The sequence below is a fragment of the Homarus americanus genome, unplaced genomic scaffold (genome assembly GCF_018991925.1).
Source record: "Homarus americanus isolate GMGI-L3 unplaced genomic scaffold, GMGI_Hamer_2.0 scaffold32929, whole genome shotgun sequence".
Classification (NCBI taxonomy): Eukaryota; Metazoa; Arthropoda; class Malacostraca; order Decapoda; family Nephropidae; genus Homarus; species Homarus americanus.
In genome coordinates this window covers 6,455,342-6,481,943 of record NW_024737097.1, presented here as the reverse complement: position 1 = coordinate 6,481,943, position 26,602 = coordinate 6,455,342, and the positions used below count along the sequence as shown (strand labels likewise).

Below are 26,602 nucleotides of genomic sequence, written 5' to 3'. Positions count from 1 at the left end.
AGGTGAGGGGTGATGATCTCAACATACGAGCAGGAGTGGGTAGCCACCTCCAGAAACTATAGGGACGTTAGATATATGCGTAGATAAGGTCTGGTGGTAGCCTGGTCGATGTGTGTGGTTGTCTGTCTGTCTGTCCGTGCGCCGTTATACTCATACCGGCGCACGGACAGACTAATTTAACCACACACGTGGGCCTATCTGCGCCCTCCCATAACAACCTTAAATCTCCGTGACCCCCAAGATATGTACTCCCAGCGACGACAGTGATTATCGGACTGCAACCACAGTCAATAGTTGCGACCAGGTGATGGGAACTTACTCCACACAGGAACAAGATCATCCAGCTGCAGCGTCAGTAGATGACTTCGACACGCAGGCCCCGGACCTGGACATCTTCCTGTACAATGGTGACGAGAAGTTCGAGGGCCTACCATTAACTGATAAGCAGATGTTCGATGGTTCTGCTAAGAAGTTCCGGCCCCCCTAGAAATGGTAGAAGCCGAACAAAAACTTAAAGCAACGCCCCAAGCTACAGTCTCCGAAATGGCAGTTGTTAGCAGGATGAAAATTAGCCAACATAATATCCTACATTGGTCCCTCAATAGACGTAACGAACTGTCTAACTTATACTATCAGTTAGACTCAGAGATTATTCTGTTAAGCAGTACTGGCATAAAGGACGAGAGTAAGCTGAAATTGATGGCTACACTGTATAACAGAGGTACACACACTAAAAAATTATTCGACACCCGTGTCATAGTGTATCACGCCGTAAGGGTGCCGAATATTTTTTTATTTGGTGTACATTAATGTTGAAGTATTATGTACAGTAATGTTGTACACCAAACATTACTGTGCACCCAATAAAAAAATATTCGGTACCCTTACGGCGTGATACAATATGACACGGGTGTCGAATAATTTTTTAGTTTGTGTGTACATAACGGGTGAGCTGAACGATGGTGTCGCTGTGGCCATCAGGCCACGGCTGAGTCACAGAGTGTTGCTAGACTTCGAGGATTCAGTTTTAGGAGTGCAGGTGGAGACAACTAGGGGACCTGTTATCATATGCACAATGTACCTACCTCCCAGAAGTCCTTATTTACCCGAACAAGACCTCAACCAGTTGCTGCGCCACAGAAAACAAACCTACATCATCGGGGACTTAAATGCGCGCCACGCCACACTCGGACACGGTAATAAGAACAAAGTCGGTGTGGCGCTGTATGACAGGGGAAACTGCAACACCTCGGCCCAGATTTCCCGACATTGATCAGACGTGCCAGTGCCACAACACCCGACATAATCTTCTCTAACAACGAGGCCGTCCTGAACAGGCACGTTACCGCCGGACCCATCAATACAAGCGACCATCTGCCAGTCGTCGTGACTCTCTCATCCAATCCCATTATGATCCCCGCCAACATCAGGTCAAACTTCAAACGGGCAGACTGGGACTCCTTCAAGGAGTCTCTCAGTCTCAAGCAGGGGAGGAACCTGGAAGAGGCCAGCCTCAATAACATCGACGACGCGGTCGAACAATGGTACACTGATGTGAAAACGGAGATGAACAACAACATCCTGACCACCACCCACAGGACCACTCCCCACCCTCACACTAGTCACCAGCTGAGGCAGCTCAGTGTCCAGTACGATCACGTGAGACAGCTAGCCAGTATCCGCGGATGGACGCAAGGGCTGAGAGACCGGTACCGAGAGCTACAGACGGACATCCAGCACGAGAGCAAACGTCTACACGAACAAAAGTGTGCCGCCTAGATGTGGGAGGCAGCCAACAATTACCGCGATTCTGCCGCCTTCTGGAAAGGGATCAAGCGATTGATGGGTTCCACCTCTAACACGGTCCCTTTTTTTTGTTTTCTTTTTTTTTTTAGGTTAAGGTGGGGAAAGGATGGAAGGCATGCTGGGGCTCAAGGCACAGCCAGACATGAGGGATGGAGAAGTCACAACATATAGTCGTGGGGGGAAAGGTTGGAAAAAAGTTTAATGAGTTAAACAGAGGTCCCTTACCTGCTCGACCAAATCAACGTGAAAATATTCGAGGAGGAAAGCCAAGAACAATTACATAGGTAATATTTACGGAAGATCTTTACCATTAGTGAACAGGAGAACGAGGGCTTCGACAGGGAGTTTGAGGAGGACATTTTAGGTCAGTTGCAGGACCATCAGTACCTACTCCAGCCGCTCACATGGACTGACTTCACTAAACTGGTGGACGGCAGCTACATGACGGGGCGCATAGTTCCTGCAGATGTGTCAGCCATCATAAAAGGGTTTAAAAACAAGTCACCTGGGCAAAGCCATATTAGCATGAAGATCCTGGCCCAACTCCCTTCAAACCTAACCTAACCTAACCTAACCTAACCTAAAATAAATATAACTCTACTTTTATGTAACAATAAGGTGTTTAGTCACCAGGTAAAATAAACTGAAAGGAGGCCCGATCATCAGGTGATCCGTAAAATTCTCGATGATAATGTACATCTTCATTAAATTTACGTAGTACAGAACAGAAAACATGCACAAGCTTTTACGTAGACCAAAAAAGAAACATTAGTAGGTCGACACTCACAATGCTTTTGACTCCTTTTCCAATTTAAATGGCAAGTGTTCAAATATTTGTGTACAAGCATTAGTGTATAAGGTTTAATGTTCAAGGAGTAGTGTACAAGGATCAGTGTTCAACCATTAGAGCACAAGTATTAGTGATATCGATATCGCCTTTAGAGGGATTATGGGATAATAAGACCAGTCACATTGAACTCGAATGTTATAATTCGGTCAAACTGTTGAATACAATTCATGCTTAGTCTTTCAAATCATAAATCATACATACGAAATCATACATAAATGTTTAATTGCCATATTTCCATGTTGTCACAATGATAAACAATACAATGGACACAGTCTACCCGAGTAAACTTAAGTACAAGTTTAACTTACGTGTTGAAGGTCTCAAACTGAATAGGTTGGGTGTTCACCCTCTGATGGTATTAGCTGGAGTGGTGGAGTCGCTCTTATGAGGCCCTGCCTGGGCTGACACATTTCGCTGCATCAGGTGTTTTATATACAGACAAGTCCTTCCTACTACCACACATTACCATACTACTTCTTGTCTCTGCAACTCCACTAACTAGATACTCTATATACGGTCAGGCACGCCCAATAAACATGACTTGACTTACAACTTAACATAATATTTATTTAAGGGTTATCCTCCTTATTACTGCTTGCGGTTACACCCCCTTCATTGAGCGTTCATGTTCAAAACCAGATCAGGTCCTTCATACTTAACTCTGTCACTTTCTTGTGACTATGCTGCCCTCAGGCTGTTTGATACTTAACTTTGTTTCGTTCTTGTGACTATGCTGCCCACAGGCTGGTGGTACTTGTCAATTCCTTAGGACATCTAGGTTCTTAGACGGTCGGACCTCACTACCTTTGTGTGTGGGTACTCAAGTCACTTTCATGACTGACCCCGTATTGATAGCAGCGCCATGTCGTCCATCGTCATTGCTTTCTCCTCCAAATATAGTGCTAACCACTTCACCAGCCCTGTTCTCTGCCCTCTCGATTTCTGATATATTCGAACATCATCCACACAGCGTTCTCTCAATTTTTGGGGAAGTTTAACCACTAACGTTCTGGAGGTCTGTCGTGTTTCAAGTTCAGACATCAAGTTTAGGTTCTCCAGATGGCTCACTGCACCCCATAGATGAAATGCCAGTTTCTGCGTCCCTTCGTCGTCGGAATCCCTGAGTGGGCGAGCGTCTATGAGACTGCGCCTAGGGTACAGTACCCTATGGGAGTATATTGGCAACCCTGAGCCTGGCCGCACTGTTTGTAAACTTTGTGATCAACCGGCTCTCACACCCTCTCTCACTTCCTCCTTGCCCTGACCTCCTCCTACAGGTCCCCAGCCATTACCAACACCTCTTCCTCCCTGACCAATATCCTCCTCCTAGGCCTGGCACTTGACATTAAGGACCTACTTTGCTATAATAGATGAAATATACAGGAATTTCCCACCCCACACACTCATCATTGTCACTTTATGTAACTTGCAACAAACCCATGACCTTCAGGCTTTTACTACCTAATGCATGATCATAAAGGCAACATGAACTCAGCATGCTTCCGAGATGGGCGCTTTAATAAACTTTGCCTCCTTGCACAGGATGTAGGGGGTGCCCAATAAACTAGCCCCTTGGGGACAATCTGAAAAAATAAAATCATCTATAGCCTCTTTACAGCTGGTCCGCATACACATACTTCTCCAAACCTTGCCTCCAGGATCATGCGGCTGCCTTGTGGAAGCTTGATCTGTCTCCTGATAGTCGCATCCCTAGTTTGCTTGATGCATCTCTTCTCCTCTCATTACTGGCAGTAACAATTGATGCAGGATCAGTGCATACGTATTAATGTTCAAGTATTAGTGTACAAGGCTCAGTGAACAAGTATTAGTACAAAGATCAGTGTTCAAGTATTAGTATGTATTAGTGTGGAAGTATTAGTATTACACTCACTGTCTTGTCAGCTTTCTCGATTACATATACCGCCATCTCGAGAAACGAAAAACGTCTGTATCTGTCGCCTTCATTGATTTCACTAAAGCATTCGACCTAGTCGACCACAATATAATCATCAACAAAGCTATTGACCTCGGGCTTCGGAGAAGTCTTATATCATGGCAAACAGACTTCCTCTGACCGACGCCAAGCTGTACGCTTCGAGGGCTGTCTCCACCTTTCAGTCACTCATCTGTGGCGTCCCCAAGGCACCAAGATGGGACCTCTGCTTCCTTATGCTCATCAATGATGCTAAATCCCTGCTCGCTGAAATATGTCGATGACTCCACCATTGGGATCAGCGTCAACAATTCTGCTCCCACTATACCGTCCTTGGATTTATTGAACAGTCTCCAAAACTGGGCCACCAACATATGTCACCATCAACCATACCAAGACCATGGTTATGCATCAACCTCTCCTCCGACATTGTCCCACCTCCTTCCATTACTTTAGGTCCGAACACACCTCCAGGTTGTAGATTCCACTAAGCCCTCGGCGTCACCATAGACAACAAACTAAATGGAAACCACACGTGTGAAGTTGTCAAATCCTACAGTTTCCGTCTCCACCTCCTCCGCCGACTCAAGTCTCGGAGTTCCTGCACCTGAGCTCCTCAGTGTTTACACAACATTCACACTTCCAAACTCACCTATGCCTCCCCTACCTGGTCTTCCTCTAAATCACACAACGTAAACACCTAGAAAAAGTGCAAAAGAGGGCATGCAAGATTATTCTCTCCTTCCTACTCCACATATCAAGAAGAGCTCAACACACTGACCCTATCGACTCTCACTAACCATCACCGACCTCATCTGCAAATTTGGTGAAGCTTCTACACCATCCTCGTACCATCCCTACTACCTGAGATCACTAGCCAGGTGAATTTCGACACCACAACCATCCAGCCCATACGTGCACGAACTGATCGCTATAGAACAGCCCAGTCCCAACCATTGTAAAATTATCAATAACTTGTAAAACCAGTGTAGTCACCAGTAATACTACTTCTTGCACTGTCAGTATGTTGAAATGCACTGTAGTTTGAGCTTTTCCCCATCTAGTTATTATATATCTTATTTGTGTCACTTATGTTACTTGTATATTATTTGTAATTCGAAACCCATTCCTCAAATATGTAACTGTACATTTTCAGCCTTCTTGCTGCCAAGCTCTTTCAATAAACCGTTAATTATTATTATTATTATTATTAAGTATTAGTGTACAAGTATTAGTGTACAAGTATTAGTGTACAGGTATTAGTACAATGATCAGTGTACAAGTATTAGTGTACAAGTATTAGTGTACAAGGACATGACGGAAAGGACACTGTTAAAAGCTGATATCCCACTTTACTATTTCCACTTAACCCTGGCCCATAAACCCACACCCTCGTCTGTAGCTGCACGTAGATGATTGGTTCATAGAAAATGTTCGTGTAGCTGTCCATTTATTTAAACTAAATGTGTTCAGATGGTAATCAGACCCATTATTCTCTAAAATAATTTTAAATATGTGGAATATTAAAATTCAAATGATTTCAGGAGTGAATGCTAGAAATTTTTTAATATTTATCATAAAAGGTCGAGGTCAAAGATGAAATTCGTTTTCGAATGAAGCCTTTTCATTATTTTTTTGGTACCAAACATAAAGCAAACAGAAACAAATGATACCAAACATATAGCACAATGTGTATTACAGTCATCAAAAAATTTCTACTAAAGTCTGATGGCCCAGCGATCCTAACTGAATGTTAACTTGGTAGGTTGGTATTTCTGGTTGTATGATGCATTGTATAACCAATATGATGTATTTTTTATATCAAATATAGTTAATACAGAGAAATTAACAAGAATCACCAGCGTAAATGAACGTTGTTCAAAATTCTTGGTCCGGTGTGTTATAGTAACACCATAAAGGTGCAGAATTTTTGTTGTTGACTGTACTATAGTTTGTAGAATATACCCCAAATATAGATATATCCCAAATCATTTATATGACTGATAAAACTCGACATAAGGCAGTCCGGGAGGGGCGGTAAAAGGCGTGGCTTGCGGGCCAGGTTAGCGTGGAGATACTATAAGTGACATTTTGGGCCCCATTGTTTTCATTGTCTTTACCAACAATAAGGTCACAGATCTCGAAACCCAAGCAACTCTACAAAATTAGATCACCTTAACAAAATTGGACTAATCACTGACAACTACAACTAAAACAAGTAATGAAATGATTCTTCACATTGACTGGAAAAAACACACGAGTTATATTAATTACTGAACGAACGGTAAGACATAACTGTGCACTGGCTCTGATATTCAACCACTCTGGGTTGCCCCTTCTTGTTCTCACATGTACTGTACATACAATGGTCCCCCTCGTCCTGTCCAAGATAACATAAAGGTGTGCTCGGTAGTGCTGTGGTGTTTGTCTTAAGAAATTCTATCAGAACATTCATAGATCCTCAACATGGTATACTTACCAGCCCGTGACGACGATAGAAGCATCTACGTCTACTACCCACGCCAGTGCTACGAAAGATGAAGTCAAGCTACCACTAGACAAGATCTCTCGAAGACACACGCCAGCCTGTAAATAGGAGCAATAAACTCTCATCCGCTGTTATAATCAGACCCAGTTCAAGTAGGTACAGCATTAACTATTAGAGCATCAGTATCCATCCACGTCTGCCCGAAAGCCTGACAAAAATCTAGTCCACTGCATAAATTTTACCAAGGCGAAAATCTGGAGGAGTTTACCATAAAAAGTGAAACCTTTAATCAGAGAAAACGGAAGATCGGTGTGACCCGAGCATAGTAGTTCTGCTTCACACAGCTTCGCATCTCGACTGTCTAGTTACTCGTACTCTTCCTGCCACAGCCCACCCTCGGTTAACACACCGTATTTATTATACAATAACACAACACAAATGCCCTCATAATAGCTTGATTTTCTTAAATATAGATTCAAAAACTTAGTTTTCCTAAAAAAAATTACCAAATGAATTTTGGCAATGATAGTAAAATAGTTTTTTACATAATACAACAGTTGCCAACTTGACAATAAAGTAATACCATATTTCGCCAATGTTTCTGTTACATCTATCATCTGTTTTTTCTTACGGATACATTATCTATGATATAAGGATTATAACTTACTCTATACTTAATGTTATTGAAAAATACTTGTTAAATAAAACTCTTAAAACATTAATCGATCACTCTGGGTATGAGTTGACTAATCGCCTTTTTCTTGTGTGTTGTAGGACAGCCCAGGTATAGTTGTGTGTCCTTTCTCTCTCATACATGGTGAGTGCAGTGTAAACAGGAGCACCTTCACACTACTGTACCAGCATCACTTAATGCTTCGATTTAACACAATGATAAAGACTTACTAGTACATATACCCGTGAAAATAATTTGTGTTTTATGTTATTTATGTTGTGTATACTGTAGGTTAAGTAGGTTTGGATAGGTTCAATGTTAGTTTAATGAAATTTTGCATTTACAGCCGAGTAACCTGACCTAGCATAACCTAAATTAAATTAACCTACACACAATATAAACAACAGAAAAAATAAGGATAATTTTCAAGGGGATTTTTACAGATTGCCTGATTTACTGATTTTACACATTGACTTTAAAAACAGTACATACAGTATATGTTACACTAAATGGGATGTTGACCGATTAGAGATAACTCCTATGTATTAATCATTTTCGGAAACTTCTGGCTGTAATAAATCTAACCTAACCTGCTTTGAGTAGAGTTTTGCTATTTTATGACTGGAAGCGAAGCCTTAAGTAAAATAGATCAGATTCTAACATGTACAGATACAAGTTAATGTTAAATGAGTTATAGCAATAAATAAAGGTTTTCCCTATTCGTTAAAAACTTAACCTTGTTTTTTAAGGCTAAATCGGAAATTATCTCTTTTTCGCGACACGTACTGTATATATATATATATATATATATATATATATATATATATATATATATATATATATATATATATATATATATATATATATATATATATATATATATATATCTGAGGATGATGTGTATGGGAGGCGCACTGTAATGTTGGCGACGATGCTGTAGCGTTGTACACTTTGTACAGCCGTGAAAAACAGTGGAACGTGGATATTGTTTTGATACCATACGTGTTAGGAAGGAATAAAGTGAAGGGGTAGGTGAAGGAGAAAGTGAATAAGAAAGGTGAATGGAGGATGAGGGAGGAGAGAAGGTCAAGGAGAAAATAGGGCAGAGGATATAAAGGAGATTGAGAGAGGTGGGAGAAAATCCTGGAGTGTGGAGGAGTCAATGGAATTGAGGAGAGCATGAGCGAAATGTAAGGAGATAATGGTGAAGTAATGGGAAGCAAATTGAGTTAGGAAGGGAGGGTGGGGAGATAATGGTGCAGGGATGAGAGAGGAAGATGGAGAGGTGGAGAGTGAGGGAGATAATGGTGGAGAGGATGAAGGAGGAAGAGGAGAGGATGTGGGAAAGCTTGAGTAGATAAAATGTTAGAGAACTTGTGGAGAAAAGGAAAGGATGGGGTACTACCCCATTGGGGTAGGGAGATAGTGACAGAGAAAATGGTTTGAAAATGAGGAAAAGGCGACAAGGGCGTAGCTCACGTTCTGGTGCCATGGATGGCTAGCATTATACAAGGAGGCGCTATATGGTGACTGGTATGAAATATAGGCACTATTAATACTTTTGGATGTATGAAATTGCTACAAGATTCAGATGGAGAGAGAGAGAGAGAGAGAGGAGTAGCCTTGTTTGGTCTACCTCCTCCCTGTATACAAACACTATATAGTTAGCGTAACACGTCAGCCTCCAAAACTAGGGTCCAAGCTGATGATGCGTTACTCGCCATAACAGAGACGGGTCTCAGTGTCAGGGGTCATTAGAGTGTAAGGAGCCAATAGATTGTCAGGTCTTAGCTACAGGTCGTTAAACGGTACAATGGGTTCTTTAAACTGAAAGGGATCATTATACTGTATGGAGTCATTAGACAGTTTGAGTTTATTAGACTGTGCGGGTCAATAGACTATGGGAATTAGCTATAGGTCGTTAAAATGTTGAGGTCATCAGGCTGTATAGATAATTAGACTGTAAAAGCCCTTAGACTGAGTTCATCAGACTAGATGGATAATGGGACAGTAAAAAAACCTGAACTGTGGATAATTAAACTGTATAAGCCCTTATACTGCATGGATAATTAGACTGTTAAAGCTGTTAGACTGTGAGTTATTAGTCGGTTAAATCCCTTAGACTGTGTGGGTAATTAGACTGTAAAATCCCTTACTGATATCATCATACTATATAAATAATTAGACTGTAAAACCTCTAAACTGTAGGGATAATTAGACTGTTAAAAGCCTTAGACTGAGAGCCTGCTCGTGAGGTAGGGTGAGGTGGAAGTAATCTGAGGTAATGAGACTCATGAAACTCAATTAAAGAGTATTGCTTACTATACTTCCTTGGAATGATTTTAGGATGATCATACTACTTTCAGATGTTTTTAGGATGATCTTTCTATTTCTGATGATCTTACTATTTTAGAATGATCATATTATATTAGGATGGTTTTAAGATGACCATACCATTTTGGGATGTTTTCAGGATGAGCATAATACGTACTTTGGAATGATTTTAGAATGATCTTACGATTTAAGGGTGATTTTAGGATGATCATACCTCCGTATATGGAAAGATTTTATGACGATCATACAATTTTGGGATAATTTTTGGATAATTATAATACTTTAGGAGGATTATAGGAAGATCATGCTCGCTTAAGATGGTTCTAGAATAATCATACAACCTTAGGATCATTTACGATAATTAGTCTACCCTAAGATGATTTGGGTATGAATCACTCTGCCATGCGGTAATTTTGGCAATATCACACTATCCTAGGATGATTTTCAACAAGATTATAGTGCCAATCAACATCCTCACTATAGTGCTATCTCCTCACTATAGTGCCACCCATCACTATAGTGCCACCTCACTCACTATTGTGCCATCCATAACTATAGTGCCACCTCCCTCACTATAGTGCCATCCCCTCACTATAGTGCCACCTCCCACACTATAGTGCCAACCCCATCACTATAGTGCCATCCATCACTATAGTGCCACCTCCCTCACTATCTTGCCACCCCTTCATTCTGGTGCCACCCCTCACTATAGGGCCACCCCCTCACTATCTTGCCACCCCTTCATTCTGTTACACCCCCACTAAAGCCACCCCCTCATATCTTACCCCTTTCACTGTTTTACCCTCACTATAGTGCCACCCCTCACTATCTTGCCACCCCTTCATTCTGGGTTACCCCTCACTATAGTTCACCTCCTATCTTTACCCCTTCATTCTGGTGCCACCTCACTATAGTACCTCACTATCTTTTACCCCTTCATTCTGGTGCCACCTCTTTAGTACCCTCACTATCACCCCTTTATTCTGGTGCCACCCCTCACTATAGTGCCACCCCTCACTATCTTACCCCCCATCATTCTGGTGCCATCCCTCAACTTAGTGCCACCCCTCAATATCTTGCCACCCATTCTGGTGCCACCCCTCACAGTACCCCTCACTATCTTGCCCCTTCATTCTGGTTGCACCCCTCACTATGTGCCACCCCTCACTATTTTGCCTTCATTCTGTGCACCCCCTCTCATTATATAACCACCCCCTCACTATCTTGCCACCCCTTCATTCTGGTTTCCACCCACATAGTGCCATCCCTCCACTATCTTGCCACCCCTCATTCTGGTTACCCCCTCACATAGTGCCACCCCTCCTATCTTGCCACCCATTCATTCTGGTGCCACCTCTGCCACCTCATTACAGAACACCCTTTCACTATGTTTCCTCATAGTGCCACCCCTCACTATCTTACCCCTTCTTCTCTGGTTGCCATCCCTCACTAAGTACCACCTCACTATCTTGCCCCTTTATTCTGCCACCCCTCATATGTACCACCCCCTCACTATCTTGCCCCCTTCATTCTGGTATCCACCTCAATATAGTGCCACCCCTCACTATCTTGCCACCACTTCATTCTGGTACCTCCCTCATTGCCACCCCTCACTCTCTTGCCGCCTTCATTCTGGTGGCACCCTCTAATAATACCCACCCCTCACTATCTTGCCACCTTCATTCTGGTGTCACCTCTCATTATATACCACCCCTCCTTATCTTGCCTTCATTCTGGTGCCACCTCTATAGTGCCACCCCTCACTATCTGCCACCCCTTCATTCTGGTACCCTACTATAGTACCCACCCCTACTACCCACCCCTTCATTCTGTTGCCCCCTCACATAGTGCCACCCCTCAATATCTTGCCACCCCTTCATTCTGGTGCATCCCTCAATATAGTACCACCCCTCGCTATCTTACCCCTTCATTCTGGTGACACCCTCACTATAGTGCCACCCCTCACTATCTTGCCACCCCTTCATTATGGTGCCACCCCTCACTATAGTGCCACCCCTCACTATCTTGCCTTTGTGATGGTTGCCATCCCTCAATATAGTACCCCCTCACTATCTATACCCCTTCATTCTGGTGACTCCTCATAGTGCCACCCCTCACTATCTTGCACCCCTTCATTCTGGTGCCACCCTCACTATAGTGCCACCCCTCACTATCTCCCCCTTCATTCTGGTGTCATGCCTCAACATAGTGCCTCCCCTCAAATCTTACCACCCCTTCATTTGGTGCCACCCCTCTCATTATAACACCCCCCTCTCTTTCCACCCCATCATTCTGGTGCCACCACTCACTATAGTGCCACCTCACTATCTTGCCACCCCTTCATTCTGGTGCCTCCCCTCACTATAGTGCCACCCCTCACTATCTTACCCCTCACTATAGTGCCACCCCTCACCCCTTCATTCTGGTGCCACCCCTCACTATAGTGCCCCTCACTATCTTGCCACTCACTATAGTGCCACCCCCTCACTATCTTGCCACCTTCATTCTGGTGCCATCCCTCATTATATAACCACCTCACTATTTTGCCACCCCTTCATTCTGGTGCCACCTCAATATAGTGCCACCCCCTCAATATCTCCACCCTTCATTCTGGTGCCACCCTTCACAATAGTGCCACCCCTCACTATCTTGCCACCCTTCATTCTGTGCCACCGTCACTATAGTGCCACCCCCTCACTATCTTGCCTTCATTCTGGTGCCACCTCACTATAGTGCCACCCCTCACTATCTTGCCACCTTCATTCTGGTGTCACCCCTCACTATAGTGCCACCCCCTCACTATATTGCCACACCTTTATTCTGGTGCCCTCCCTCACTATAGTGCCACCCCCTCACTAAACCACCCTTCATTCTGGTGCCATCCCCTCACTATAGTGCCATCCTCACTATCTTGCCACCCATCACTATATTGCCACCCCCTCACTATCTTGCCACCCCTTCATTCTGTGCCACACCCCTCACTATAGTGCACCCCCTCACTATTTTGCCACCCCTTCATTCTGGTGCCACCCCTCTCTTTATATAACCACCCCCTCACTATCTTGCCACCCCTTCATTCTCGTTGCCACCCTCACTATAGTGCCACCCCTCACTATCACCTGCCCCTTCATTCTGGTTCACCCCTCACTATAGTGCCACCCCTCACTATCTTGCCCACCTTCATTCTGGTGCCATCCTCACTATAGTATCACCTCACTATCTTGCCACCCTTCATTCTGGTACCACCCCTCACTATAGAACCACCCCTCACTATCTTGCACCCCTTCATTCTGGTGCCATCCCTCACTATAGTGCCACCCCTCACTATCTTGCCACCCCTCACTATAGTGCACCCCTCACTATCTTGCCACCTTCATTCTGGTTACCCCCTCACTATAGTGCCACCCCTCACTATCTTGCCACTCTTCATTCTGGTGCCACCCTCTCATTATATAACCACCCCCCTCTATCTTGCCATCCCTTCATTCTGGTGCCACCCCTCACTATAGTGCCACCCCCTCACTATCTTGCCACCCCTTCATTCTGGTCCCACCCCTCACTATAGTGCCACCCTCTCAATATCTTGCCCCCCTTCATTCTGTTTGTTCACTATAGTGCCACCCCCTCACTACCTTGCCACCTTCATTCTTTTTCACCTCACTATAGTTGCCACCCCCTCACTATCTTGCCACTTCATTCTGGTGCACCACTCACTTATAGTCCACCCCCTCACTATCTTGCCACCTTCATTCTGGTGCCATCACCTCATATAGTACCACCCCTCACTATCTTGCCCACCTTCATTCTGCCACCTCACTATAGTGCCACCCCCTCAGTATATTACACCTTCATTCTGGTGCCCCTCACTCACTAGTGCCACCCCTTCACTACACCACACCCTCATTCTGGTGCACCCCTCACTTTATAGTTACCACCTTCACTATCTTGCCACCCCATCATTCTGGTGCCACCCTCCTGTAGTTTACTATCTTGCACCTTCATTCTTGTGAACACCTCACTATAGTACCACCCTCACTATCTTGCACCTTCATTCTGGTACCACTATAGTGCCACCCCCTCACTTCTTACCCCTTCATTCTGGTGCCACCCCTCTCATTATATAACCTCACTATTGCCACCTTCATTCTGGTTCCCCTCACTATAGTGCCACCCTCACTATCTTGCCACCCCATTCTGTTGTCCTCAATATAGTGCCACCCCCCCCTCACCCATCATGCCACCCCTCACTATGATTACCCACCCCTCACTTCTTGCCACCCTTCATTCTGGTGCCACCCCTCACTATAGTGCCACTCCCTCACTATCTTGCCCACCTCATTGGTGCCTTTCTCATTATAACCACCCCCTCATTATCTGCCATCCCTTCATTCTGTTGCCACCCCTACTATAGTACCCTCAATATCTTTCCACCCCTTCATTCTGGTTCACCTCACTATAGTGCCACCCTCTCAATATCTTCATTCTGGTGCCACCCCACTATAGTTACCCCCCTCTGCCACCCCTTCATTCTGGTTCACTTATAATTACCCCCTCATTATCACCCTTTCATTCTGGTGCCACCCTCACTATAGTGCCACCTCACTATACCCCTTCATTCTGGTGCCATCCTCACTATAGTACCCCCCTCACTATCTTGCCACCCTTCATTCTGGTGCCACCCTCTCATTATATAACCACCCCTCACTATCTTCCCACCCCTTCATTCTGGTGCCACTATAGTGCCCACTTTCTCACTATCTTGCCACCTTCATTCTGGTGCCACCTCACTATAGTGCCACCCCTCACTATCTTGCCACCCCTCATTCTGGTGCCACCCTCACTATAGTGCCCCCTCACTATCTTGCCACCCCTTCATTCTGGTGCCTCCCTCAATATAGTACCACCCCTCACTATCTTGCCACCCCTTCATTCTGTGTTACCACCCCTCATCTGTGATGCCACCCCTCACTATCTTGCCACCCTTCATTCTGGTCCCGCCACCCACAGTGCCACCCCTCACTATCTTCCCCTTCATTCTGGTGCCACCCTCACTATGGTGCCACCCCCTCACTATCTTGCCACCCCATCATTCTGGTGCCATTCCTCAATATAATAACACCCTCACTATCTTGCCACCCCTCAGTATAGTGCCACCCCCTCACTATCTTCCCACCCCTTCATTCTGGTGCCATCCCCACTACAGTGCCACTCCCTCACTACAGAGCCACCCCTTCATTCTGGTGCCACCCCTCACTATAGTGCCACCCTCTCACTATCTTGCCACCATCATTCTGGTGCCACCCTCACTATAGTCCCCCCTCACTATCTTGCCTTCATTCTTGTGGAAACCCTCACTTATAGTACCACCCCCTCACTATCTTGCCACCCCTTCATTCTGGTGCCACCCTCACTATAGTGCCACCCCCCTCACTATCTTGCCACCCCTTCATTCTGGTGCCCACCCTCTCATTATATACCCCTACTTATCTTCCCCTTCATTCCGGTGCTACCCCTCACTATAGTACCACCTCACTATCTTGCCACCCTTCATTCTGGTGCCATCCCCTCAATATAGTGCCACCCCCTCACTATCTTGCCACCTCACTATAGTGCCACCCCTCACTATCTTGCCACCCTTCATTCTGGTGCCACCTCTCACTGTGCCACTCCCTCACTATCTTGCCTCTTCATTCTGGTGCCACCCTCTCATTATAACCACCCCCTCATTATCTTGCCACCCCTTCATTCTGGTTACCCCTCACTATAGTGCCACCCCTCATATCTTTCCACCATGGTGCCACCCCTCACTATAGTGCCACCCTCAATATCTTGCCACCCCTTCATTCTGGTTGCCACCTCACTATAACCGCCACCCCTCACTACCTTGCCACCCTTCATTCTGGTACCCACCCCTCACTATAGTGCCACCCTCATCTTGCCACCCCCATTCTGGTGCCACCCTCACTGCAGCCACTCACCTCACCACCTCTTCATTCTGGTGCCATCCTCAATATAGTACCACCCCTCACTATCTTGCCACCCCTTCATTTCTGGTGCCACCCCTCGCTAAAGTGCCATCCTCAGTATATTCCACCCCTTCATTCTGGGCCATTCCTCACTATAGTGCCACCCCTTCACTATCCATAGCCACCCTTCATTCTGTTGCCACCCTCACTATAGTGCCACCTTCACTATCTTGCCACCTTCATTCTGGTTACCCCTCACTATAGTGCCACCCCTCTATCTTGCCACCCCTTCATTCTTGCCACACCTCACTATAGTACCACCCCCTCACTATCTTGACACCCCTTCATTTTGGTGCCACCTCTCACTAAAGTGCCACCCCTCAGTATATTACCACCCCTTCATTCTGGTGCCACCCTTCACTATAGTGCCACCCCTTCACTATCTTGCCACCCTTCATTCTGGTGCCATCCCTCACTATAGTGCCACCCCCTCACTATCTTGCCACCCCTTCATTCTGGTCCATCCTCATATAAGCTCCCCTCTATCTTGCCACCTTGTTACCCCTCACTATAGTACCACCCCTCACTATCTTACCCCTTCATTCTGTTGCCCATCCCCTCACTATAGTACCCCCTCACTACACCCCCTTCACTATCTTACCCCTTCTGCCCTCTATAGTACCCCTCACTATCTTCATTCTTGCCACACCTCTTTACCACCCCTCACTATCTTACCTTCATTTACCTCTCTTACCCCCTCTTCATTCTGGTGCCATCCCTCACTATAGTACCACCCCTCACTACATAGTCACATTCATTCTGTGTACCCCTCACTATAGTGCCACCCCTCACTATCTTGCCACCCCTTCATTCTGGTGCCACCCCTCATTATATACCCCCCTCACTATCTTGCCATCCCTTCATTCTGGTGCACCCTCTATTATATACCACCCCCTCACTATCTTGCCATCCCTTCATTCTGTTACCCCTCACTATAGTACCACCCCTCACTATCTTGCCACCCCTTCATTCTGGTACCCCTCTCATTATATACCCCTCACTATCTTGCCACCTTCATTTCTGTTACCCCTCACTGTGCCACCTCTCTTGCCCACCCCTTCATTAATGTACCCCCTCACCCCCTCACTGTCTTGCCCTTCATTCTGTTTACCTCACTATATTGCCACCTCACTATCTTGCCACCTTCATTCTGTGTCCCTCCAATATGTGCCACCCCTCACTATCTTACTTGTCATTCTGTGCCCCCCTCACTATAGTGCACCACTATCTTGCCACCCTTCATTCTGGTGCCATCCTCACTACAGTACCCCCCTCTACAAAACCACCTTCATTCTGGTTACCTCACTATAGTGCCACCCCTTCACTATCTTGCCACCCCTTCATTCTGTTACCTTCATTATAGTACCCACCCCTCACTATCTTACCACCCCTTCATTCTTGTGCCCACCTCACTATAGTACCACCCCTCACTATCTTACCCCTTCATTGTGGTTCACCTCTCACTATAGTGCCCACCCCTCATATTGCCACCCCTTCATTCTGGTGCCATCCTACTATAGTACCCCCTCACTACATAGTCACCCTTCATTACCCCTCACTATAGTGCCACCTCACTTCTTCATTCTGGGCCTCTCATTATTACCCCCTCACTATCTTGCCATCCCTTCATTCTGTTACCCTCTGTTATATACCTCTCTTGCCCTTCATTCTGGTGCCTCACTATGTTGCCCCTCACTATCTGCACTTTCATTCTGGTGCCACCTCTCATTATATCTTACCCCTCACTATCTTGTCCTTCATTTCTGGTGCCACCCCTCACTATTTCCCTCACCCCTTCATTCTGGTTACCTCTCATTATATAACCACCTCTATCTTCCCCTTCATTCTGTTTACCTCACTATAGTACCACCTCTCTATCTTACCCCTTCATTTCTACACCTCTTTATACCTTCATTTCTATACTATAGTGCCACCCCCTCACTATCTTCATTTCTGTTACACCTCATGTACCACCCCCTCACTTCTTACCCCTTCATTCTGTTGCACTTACTGTATTTTTCTCACCCCTTCATTCTGGTTGCCATCCTCACTACAGTACTTTACCACTACAGAGCCACCCTTCATTCTGTGCCACCCCTCACTATAGTGTGCCACCCCTCACTATCTTGCACCCCTTCATTCTGGTGCCACCTCACTGCCACCCTCTCACTATCTTGCCACCCCTTCATTCTGGTGCCATCCCTCAATATAGTACCCCCTTCTATCTTGCCACACCCCTTCATTCTGGTGCCACATAGTCACCCCACCATCTCATACCCCTTCATTCTGGTGCCACCCCCTCAAGCACCCTCACCATCTGCCATTCCTTGCCATCCTCACTATAGTGCCACCTCCTCACTATCTTGCCACCTCATGTAGTGCCACCCTCACTATAAGTGCCACTCACTATCTTGCCCCCACTATGTGCACCCTTCATCTTGCCCACCCTGTCTCACACCCTCACATCTTGCCACCCTGGGCCACCCCTCACAATCTTGCACCCCTTCATTCTGTCACCCCTTCACTGCCACACCCCTTCATTCTGGTGCCATCCTCACGTCACCCCCACTACAGAGCCACCTCCTTCTGGTGCCACCGCTCACTATAGTGCCACCCCCATCTTGCCACCCTTCTCTGGTGCCATCCTCACTATAGTGCCACCCTCTCACTATCTTGCCACCCTTCATTTTTGGTGCCACCCCTCACTATAGTGCCACCCTCATTCTCACCCCTCTATTCTGGGCCATCCTCAATATATTACCACCCCTCACTATCTTGCCACCCCTTCATTCTGCCACCCTCACTATAGTACCACCCTCACTATCTTGCCACCCTTCATTCTGGTGCCACCTCACTAATAGCAACCCTACCATCTCTACACCCTCCATTCTGGTGCCACCCCCACTATAGCACCTCACTATCTTGCCACCTCCTCATTCTGTGCCACCCACCCTCACTATCTTGCCACCCCTCACTATAGTGCCACCCTCACACACCCCCTCACTATAGTGCCACCCCTCACTATCTTGCACCCCTTCATTCTGGTGCATCCCTCTCACTATAGTGTCACCCCCACAGAGCCACCCCTTCATTCTGGTGCCCTTTAGTGCCACCCCACTATCTTGCCACCCCTTCATTCTGGTGCCACCCTCTCTATAGTGCCACCCTCACTATCTTTACCCCCTCACTATCTTGCCACCCTTCATTCTGGTGCCACCCCTCACTATAGTGCCACCCCCTCACTATCTTGCCACTCCTTCTCTCTGGTGCCATCCCTCACTTTAGTGCCACCCCCTCACTATCTTCCCACCCCTTCATTCTGGTGCCAACCCCTCACAATAGTGCTCAGGCGCTCAACATAGTACCACACCACATTATAATGCCACTCCGTTAATATAGTGCCAAACCCTCACCATAATGTCAACCCCCCGCCTTATTATGGTGTCACACCTCATTATGGTGTCACCCACTTCAATATGGAGCCCCTTAACACTATAGGTTAAGTTAGATTAGTTAAGGGTAAATAACAATAGGGTCAATTTCATGATCATATTTTCTTAAGTTGTCTCAGTGTGTCAAGGGGTAGTAGATATTTAATCGTGGGGCCATACTGTGTCGAAAGTTTGCAACACTGCTTAATGGTGTTAGTGTTGCAACGTGTAGCTGTTGTACCGTGTAGTGTGTTACCATTGTTGTAGTGTGGTCGTAGTGTGTTACCCTTGTTGTAGTGTGGTAGTAGTATGTTACCGTTGTTGTAGCGTGGTTATTGTGTGTCACCGTTGTTGTACTTTGTAGTGTGTTACCATTGTTGTAGTGTGGTCGTAGTGTGTTACCATTGTTGTAGTGTGGTCGTAGTGTGTTACCATTGTTAGTAGTGTGGTCGTAGTGTGTTACCGTCGTTGTAACGTGGTTGTAGTGTCTCCTCGTTGTTTTATAGTGGTTGAAGAGTGACTGTAGTGTGTCGCCGTTGTTGTAGCGTGTTTTTTAGTGTTACTGTTGTTGTAGCGTAGTTGAAGTATGTTATAATAGTTATAATGTGGTTTCAGTGAGGTGCATTTGTTGTACTACAGTTGTGAAGTATCAACAATATAGCAGTGAGGTTGTGGAGAACCAAGAGTGTTATAATGAGGTTGTAGAGTACCAAGAATGTTGTAGTGGGGTTGTAGAGTACCAAGAGTGTTGTAGTGAGGTTGTAGAGTACCAAGAGTGTTGTAGTGGGGTTGTAGAGTACCAAGAGTGTTGTAGTGAGGTTGTAGAGTACCAAGAGTGTTGTAGTGGGGTTGTAGAGTACCAAGAGTGTTGTAGTGGGGTTGTAGAGTACCAAGAGTGTTGTAGTGAGGTTGTAGAGTACCAAGAGTGTTGTAGTGGGGTTGTAGAGTACCAAGAGTGTTGTAATGAGGTTGTGGAGTACCAAGAGTGTTGTAGTGAGGTTGTAGAGTACCAAGAGTGTTGTAGTGAGGTTGTAGAGTACCAAGAGTGTTGTAGTGGGGTTGTGGAGTACCAAGAGTGTTGCAGTGAGGTTGTAGAGTACCAAGAGTGTTGTAGTGAGGTTGTAGAGTACCAAGAGTGTTGTAGTGGGATTGTAGAGTACCAAGAGTGTTGTAGTGAGGTTGTAGAGTACCAAGAGTGTTGTAGTGGGTTGTAGAGTACCAAGAGTGTTGTAAGTGAGGTTGTGGAGTACCAAGAGTGTTGTAGTGAGGTTGTAGAGTACCAAGAGTGTTGTAGTGAGGTTGTAGAGTACCAAGAGAGTAGTGTATTGTGAGGTTGTGGAGTACCAAGAGTGTTGTAGTGAGGTTGTGAGAGTACCAAGAGTGTTGTAGTACCAAGAGTGTTGTGAGAGTACCAAGAGTGTTGTAGTGAGTAGAGGTTGTAGAGTACCCAAGAGTGTTGTAGTGTTGTAGAGTACCAAGAGTGTGAGGTTGTAGAGTACCAAGAGTGTTGTAGTGAGGTTGTAGAGTACCAAGTTGTAATGAGGTTGTGGAGTACCAAGAGTGTTGTAGTGGGGTTGTAGAGTACCAAGAATGTTGTAATGAGGTTGTGGAGTACCAAGAGTGTTGTAATGGGGTTGTAGAGTACCAAGAGTGTTGTAATGAGGTTGTGGAGTACCAAGAGTGTTGTAGAGAGGTTGTAGAGTACCAAGAGTGTTGTAGAGAGGTTGTAGAGTACCAAGAGTGTTGTAATGAGGTTGTAGCGTACCAAGAGTGTTGTAGTAAGGTTGTAGAGTACCACGGGCATTGTAATAAAGTTGTGGAGCACCACGAGTATTGTAGTGAGGTTGTGGAGCACCACGAGTAATGTAGTGAGGTTGTGGAGTACCACGAGCCTTGTAGTGAAGTTGTGGAGTACCTCGAGTGTTGTAGTGAGGTTGTGGAGTACCACAAGTGTTGTAGTGAGGTTGTGGAGTACCACGAGCCTTGTAGTGAAGTTGTGGAGTACTTCGAGTGTTGTAGTGAGGTTGTGGAGTACCACGAGTGTTGTAGTGAGGTTGTGGAGTACCACGAGTGTTGTAGTGAGGTTGTGGAGTACCTCGTGTGTTGTAGTTAGGTTGTGAACTACCACGGGCATTGTAATGAGGTTGTGGAGCACCTCGAGTGCTGTAGTGAAGTTGTGGAATACCTCGAGTGTTGTAGTGTGGTTGTGGAGTACCTCGAGTGCTGTAGTGAGGTTGTGGAGTACCTCGAGTGTTGTAGTGAAGTTGTGGAATACCTTGAGTGTTGTAGTGAGGTTGTGGAGTACCTCGAGTGCTGTAGTGAGGTTGTGGAGTACCTCGAGTGCTGTAGTGAAGTTGTGGAATAGTGAGTGCTGTAGTGAGGTTGTGGAGTACCTCAGTGCTGTAGTGAAGTTGTGGAATACCTTGAGTGTTGTAGTGAGGTTGTGGAGTACCTCAGTAATTGTGGAATACCTTGAGTGCTGTAGTGAGGTTGTGGAGTACCTCGAGTGCTGTAGTAAAGTTGTGGAATACCTTGAGTGTTGTAGTGAGGTTGTGTGTGCTGTAGTGAGGTTGTGGAGTACTGCGATTGTGAATACCTGAGGTTAGTGAGTGCTAGTTGTGGAATACCTTGAGTGCTGTGGTGAGGTGGAGTACCTGAGTGCTGTAGTGAAGTTGTGGAATACCCTGCTGTAGTGTTGTGGGCCTGAGGCTGTAGTGAAGTTGTGGGTACCTCGGAGGCTGTAGTGGTTGTGGAATACCTTGAGTGCTGTAGTGAGGTTGTGGAGTACCTCGAGTGCTGTAGTGAAGTTGTGGAATACTTTGAGTGCTGTAGTGAGGTTGTGGAGTACGAGTGCTGTGTGAAGTTGGCCGGAGTGCTGTGGTGAGGTTGTGGAATACCTTGAGTGCTGTGAGTGTCAGGTGCTGTGAAGTTGTGGAGTACCTGAGTGCTGTAGTGAGGTTGTGGAGTACCCTCGAGTGCTGTAATATGTGGAATACCTTGAGTGTTGTAGTGAGGTTGTGGAGTACCTCGAGTGCTGTAGTGAAGTTGTGGAATACCTTGAGTGTTGTAGTGAGGTTGTGGAGTACCTCGAGTGCTGTAGTGAGGTTGTGGAATACCTCGAGTGTTTTAGTGAGGTTGTGGAGTACCTCGAGTGCTGTAGTGAAGTTGTGGAATACCTTGAGTGTTGTAGTGAGGTTGTGGAGTACCTCGAGTGCTGTAATGAAGTTGTGGAATACCTTGAGTGCTGTAGTGAGGTTGTGGAGTACCTCGAGTGTTTTAGTGAGGTTGTGGAATACCTCGAGTGCTGTAGTGAGGTTGTGGAATACCTTGAGTGCTGTAGTGAAGTTGTGGAATACCTCGAGTGTTTTAGTGAGGTTTTGGAATGCCTTGAGTGCTGTAGTGAAGTTGTGGAGTACCTCGAGTGATGTAGTGAGGTTGTGGAATACCTTGAGTGTTGTAGTGAGGTTGTGGAGTACCTCGAGTGCTGTAATGAAGTTGTGGAATACCTTGAGTGCTGTAGTGAGGTTGTGGAGTACCTGAGTGTTGTAGTGAGGTTGTGGAGTACCTCGAGTGCTGTAATGAAGTTGTGGAATACCTTGAGTGTTGTAGTGAGGTTGTGGAATGCCTTGAGTGCTGTAGTGAAGTTGTGGAGTACCTCCGAGTGATGTAGTGAGGTTGTGGAATGCCTTGAGTGCTGTGGTGAGGTTGTGGAGCACCTCGAGTGCTGTAGTGAAGTTGTGGAATACCTTGAGTGTTGTAGTGAGGTTGTGGAGCACCTCGAGTGCTGTAATGAAGTTGTGGAGTACCTCGAGTGCTGTAGTGAAGTTGTGGAATACCTTGAGTGTTGTAGTGAGGTTGTGGAGTACCTCGAGTGCTGTAATGAAGTTGTGGAATACCTTGAGTGCTGTAGTGAGGTTGTGGAGTACCTCGAGTGTTTTAATGAGGTTGTGGAATACCTCGAGTGCTGTAGTGAGGTTGTGGAATACCTCGAGTGCTGTAGTGAAGTTGTGGAATACCTCGAGTGTTTTAGTGAGGTTATGGAATGCCTTGAGTGCTGTAGTGAAGTTGTGGAGTACCTCGAGTGTTTTAGTGAGGTTATGGAATGCCTTGAGTGCTGTAGTGAAGTTGTGGAGTACCTCGAGTGATGTAGTGAGGTTGTGGAATACCTTGAGTGTTGTAGTGAGGTTGTGGAGTACCTCGAGTGCTGTAGTGAGGTTGTGGAGTACCAGAGTGTTGTAGTGAGGTTGTGGAGTACCTCGAGTGCTGTAGTGAGGTTGTGGAGTACCTCGAGTGATGTAGTGAGGTTGTGGAGTACCAGAGTGTTGTAGTGAGGTTGTGTAGTACCTCGAGTGCTGTAGTTTATACATCAGTTAGCAACACTGTTTATGTCATCAATCACCGTAGGTGTAGGTTGACACTGTAGTTAAGGGACCTGATATAGTTAAGCATCTGATAGTTTTGTTGTGACATCATTGGTCAAACTGTCTTGCGGCTTACCATTTTGCTGAAGAAATATCTGTTTATGCATATATTATCTATCTGTCTACGCAAGAATGTGTACAGTGTGTGTGTGTGTGTGTGTGTGTGTGTGTGTGTGTATGTGTGCTGAGAATATTGTTGTCGCCATTAGCTTATACTAGGTTATACAGTACGGCACCGATCAGCTGAGCAACAGAGAAGAAACCCAATTATTCTCTGATAGTTTTCCCTTTTCTTTTAATATCAGGAATCTGATTGCGGTTGAAGGCCACCTTACGCTTGTTGCATTATACCTGCCTGTGTGTGTGTGTGTGTGTGTGTGTGTGTGTGTGTGTGTGTGTGTGTGTGTGTGTGTGTGTGTGTGTGTGTGTGTGTGTGCGTGTGTGTGTGTGTGTGTGTGTGTGTGTGTGTGTGTGTGTGTGTGTGTGTGTGTGTGTGTGTGTGTGTGTGTGTGTGTGTGCGTGTGTGTGTGTGTGTGTGAGTGTTTTGAAGACGTGGGTTGCTGGTTACCCAGATAGCTACAGTATGTCTACTGATCTACTGATGATAGATTTATTCAGATATACATCAGATAATAGTTCATAGATGATGAACAACATGAGTACTGTGGCCAAGGCGTCAAGGGGCACTGAGGGAAGGTCCTGCGTTCGGCTGGTGGAGTGAGAGTGAAAGTGGGGTCGATGACCGAGGTGTGTCGGAGGTGAGGTAGCTCCTACCTGGCCGGCACAGTGACCTACTCCTTGGTCCTCCACCTTGCCCTAGGCATTCCATACACCCCCATGCAACACCTGCCCCTCTCCCCACATCACCCTACTATCACCACAACAAGCACGGTAACTGAGCAACCTTATGTTTCTCAGCTACAAAGGTTCTACCAAATAGTATGGTAAAGTGACCTAAAACTCTTAATAACTGCATTGTATAGTGAGAAAGAGTTGATCTCGTACCCTCATATGGAAGCTTTCCCTGCGAAGGTTTCCAGCTGTGAGAGTATCAGTATGTAGACCTGGGCGTGGTAGAGTAAAATAATGTTCAATAAGTTAGGAGGAGAATGCTCAGGGTTAATCTACAAGCAAGTTGCCTACCATGTGGATTTTAATCGTGAAAGTATCCTTACGTAAGACAGGAGCTCCAGGGGTCATTCCCTTACATGGACATCCACAGTAATAAACAATAAACGCCCGCATGTCCAGGCCATGTCACTTCCTTATTCAAAATCTCCCGCCATGCTGAAAGCAAACATGCGAGTGGGACGTCTTCAACAAACTCTTAAACAACGCTTAAAATTTTGCTAATGCAGTGAAAAACTTAACAATAATATATTTTTTGACAAGAAGTGGCCATTGCAATAGATAGAACGAGTCTTGACAACAACAAAAGCAGCAACATTCAATATAAGTCAACATAGTGCAGGGGTCAATGAACTCCACCAGCCAAAAACACCAACCAACACTGTAAGGGAACCCAGCCATGTTGGCAGGGTAGATGTAAGAACCCCATTTTCAAAAAGGTGTATCTCCTTCATACAAGTGAGAAAGTGGGCCTTGAGGCAATAGTTTTATGGGAGGCTGAAGATGAAGAAAGTGGGAGGTCATTGACCGCCAGGCTGCTGCTACTACTGCCAGTGAGCGCCGCACCTACCTGTGTTCTAGCCAAAAGGTTTATTCGCTTAAGATTATCATGCAGGAGCGTAGTGAACAGGCAAATAGAGAGTCAGTCAATAGTTTAATAACTTTATGGATGTGTTTTCAGAGCTGCATAAGGAAGGAATTAACATAAATCCTTGAAACTAATTTGCCTTTTGAGGTCAAGGAAGGTAAACATTAAACTAATTTGGTTAAAACTTGTTAGCAGTAACAGACACAATGGAGAGTAATGCAGGTAAACAATGATCAACGTTCAACGTTATGACCCAGAAACACAGTCGATGGGTTTTTGTTCATGATTTTCCTCCAGTATCTGTTAGATTAACATATTGCACGTACTATCTAACTGGTTTGTGTTTTATATGTGATATTCTGGTCATAATTATTTAATTTTATAAATAATCATATTAACCCTTTAGAGGGGAAAGTAGCCCTTAAGTATTTTATTTTGGCTGACGCCAGACGATTTTATTCAGCTGAGAGAAACTCCTGTCGTCTAAAGGGTTAGTACCTATCTCGATTAGTATTCATAAGCATATCAAGACCTATGTATCGAATGTATTTGAACTGTTTGTTTGCTTTGAAGGTCACTGAGGATTATTTATCATATTATTACCAGTCAACGAGAGTAAAGTGGAGGAGGGAGGTCACCACGTGAGTGAGGGAGCGTGGTGGATAAGGGGTGCGGACGTTGCTCCTGCAGGAAGGCAGAACCCCCCGACACACACCACTACCACCGACCACCACATTGTGCTTGTGGCAGACACAACTGTGATGACGTGTGAGCTCGCGTGTGCACTATTTGTTTACCTCACAGTGGGGTCAACGCTCTCTCAGCCTGCGCCAACCCTGCTCCTGGCACCCCCTCTCTCCACCCCTCCAACTCCCTCCATCCCCTCCACTCCTCATATACAGATGAAAGTAACTCATCTAAAT

General features: G+C 45.7%; 1 protein-coding gene and 1 pseudogene across 1 annotated transcript; one reads left to right on the top strand and one right to left on the bottom strand.

The window, feature by feature from the left end:
• The first annotated feature begins 307 nt into the window (after positions 1 to 307).
• Positions 308 to 20,872, top strand: LOC121873369 (annotated as a pseudogene).
• Positions 20,873 to 22,153: 1,281 nt separating this feature from the next.
• On the bottom strand, positions 22,154 to 23,908 carry LOC121873368. Its single transcript, XM_042376921.1, has one exon. It carries the CDS (start codon positions 23,906 to 23,908, stop codon positions 22,154 to 22,156), a length of 1,755 nt encoding a protein of 584 aa, XP_042232855.1.
• Between the last annotated feature and the right edge of the window lie 2,694 nt (positions 23,909 to 26,602).

Bases quoted from the DNA above. Each gene is read 5' to 3' on its own strand.
- LOC121873368 (XM_042376921.1), bottom strand. From the start codon at position 23,908: ATGTATAAACTACAGCACTCGAGGTACTACACAACCTCACTACAACAC.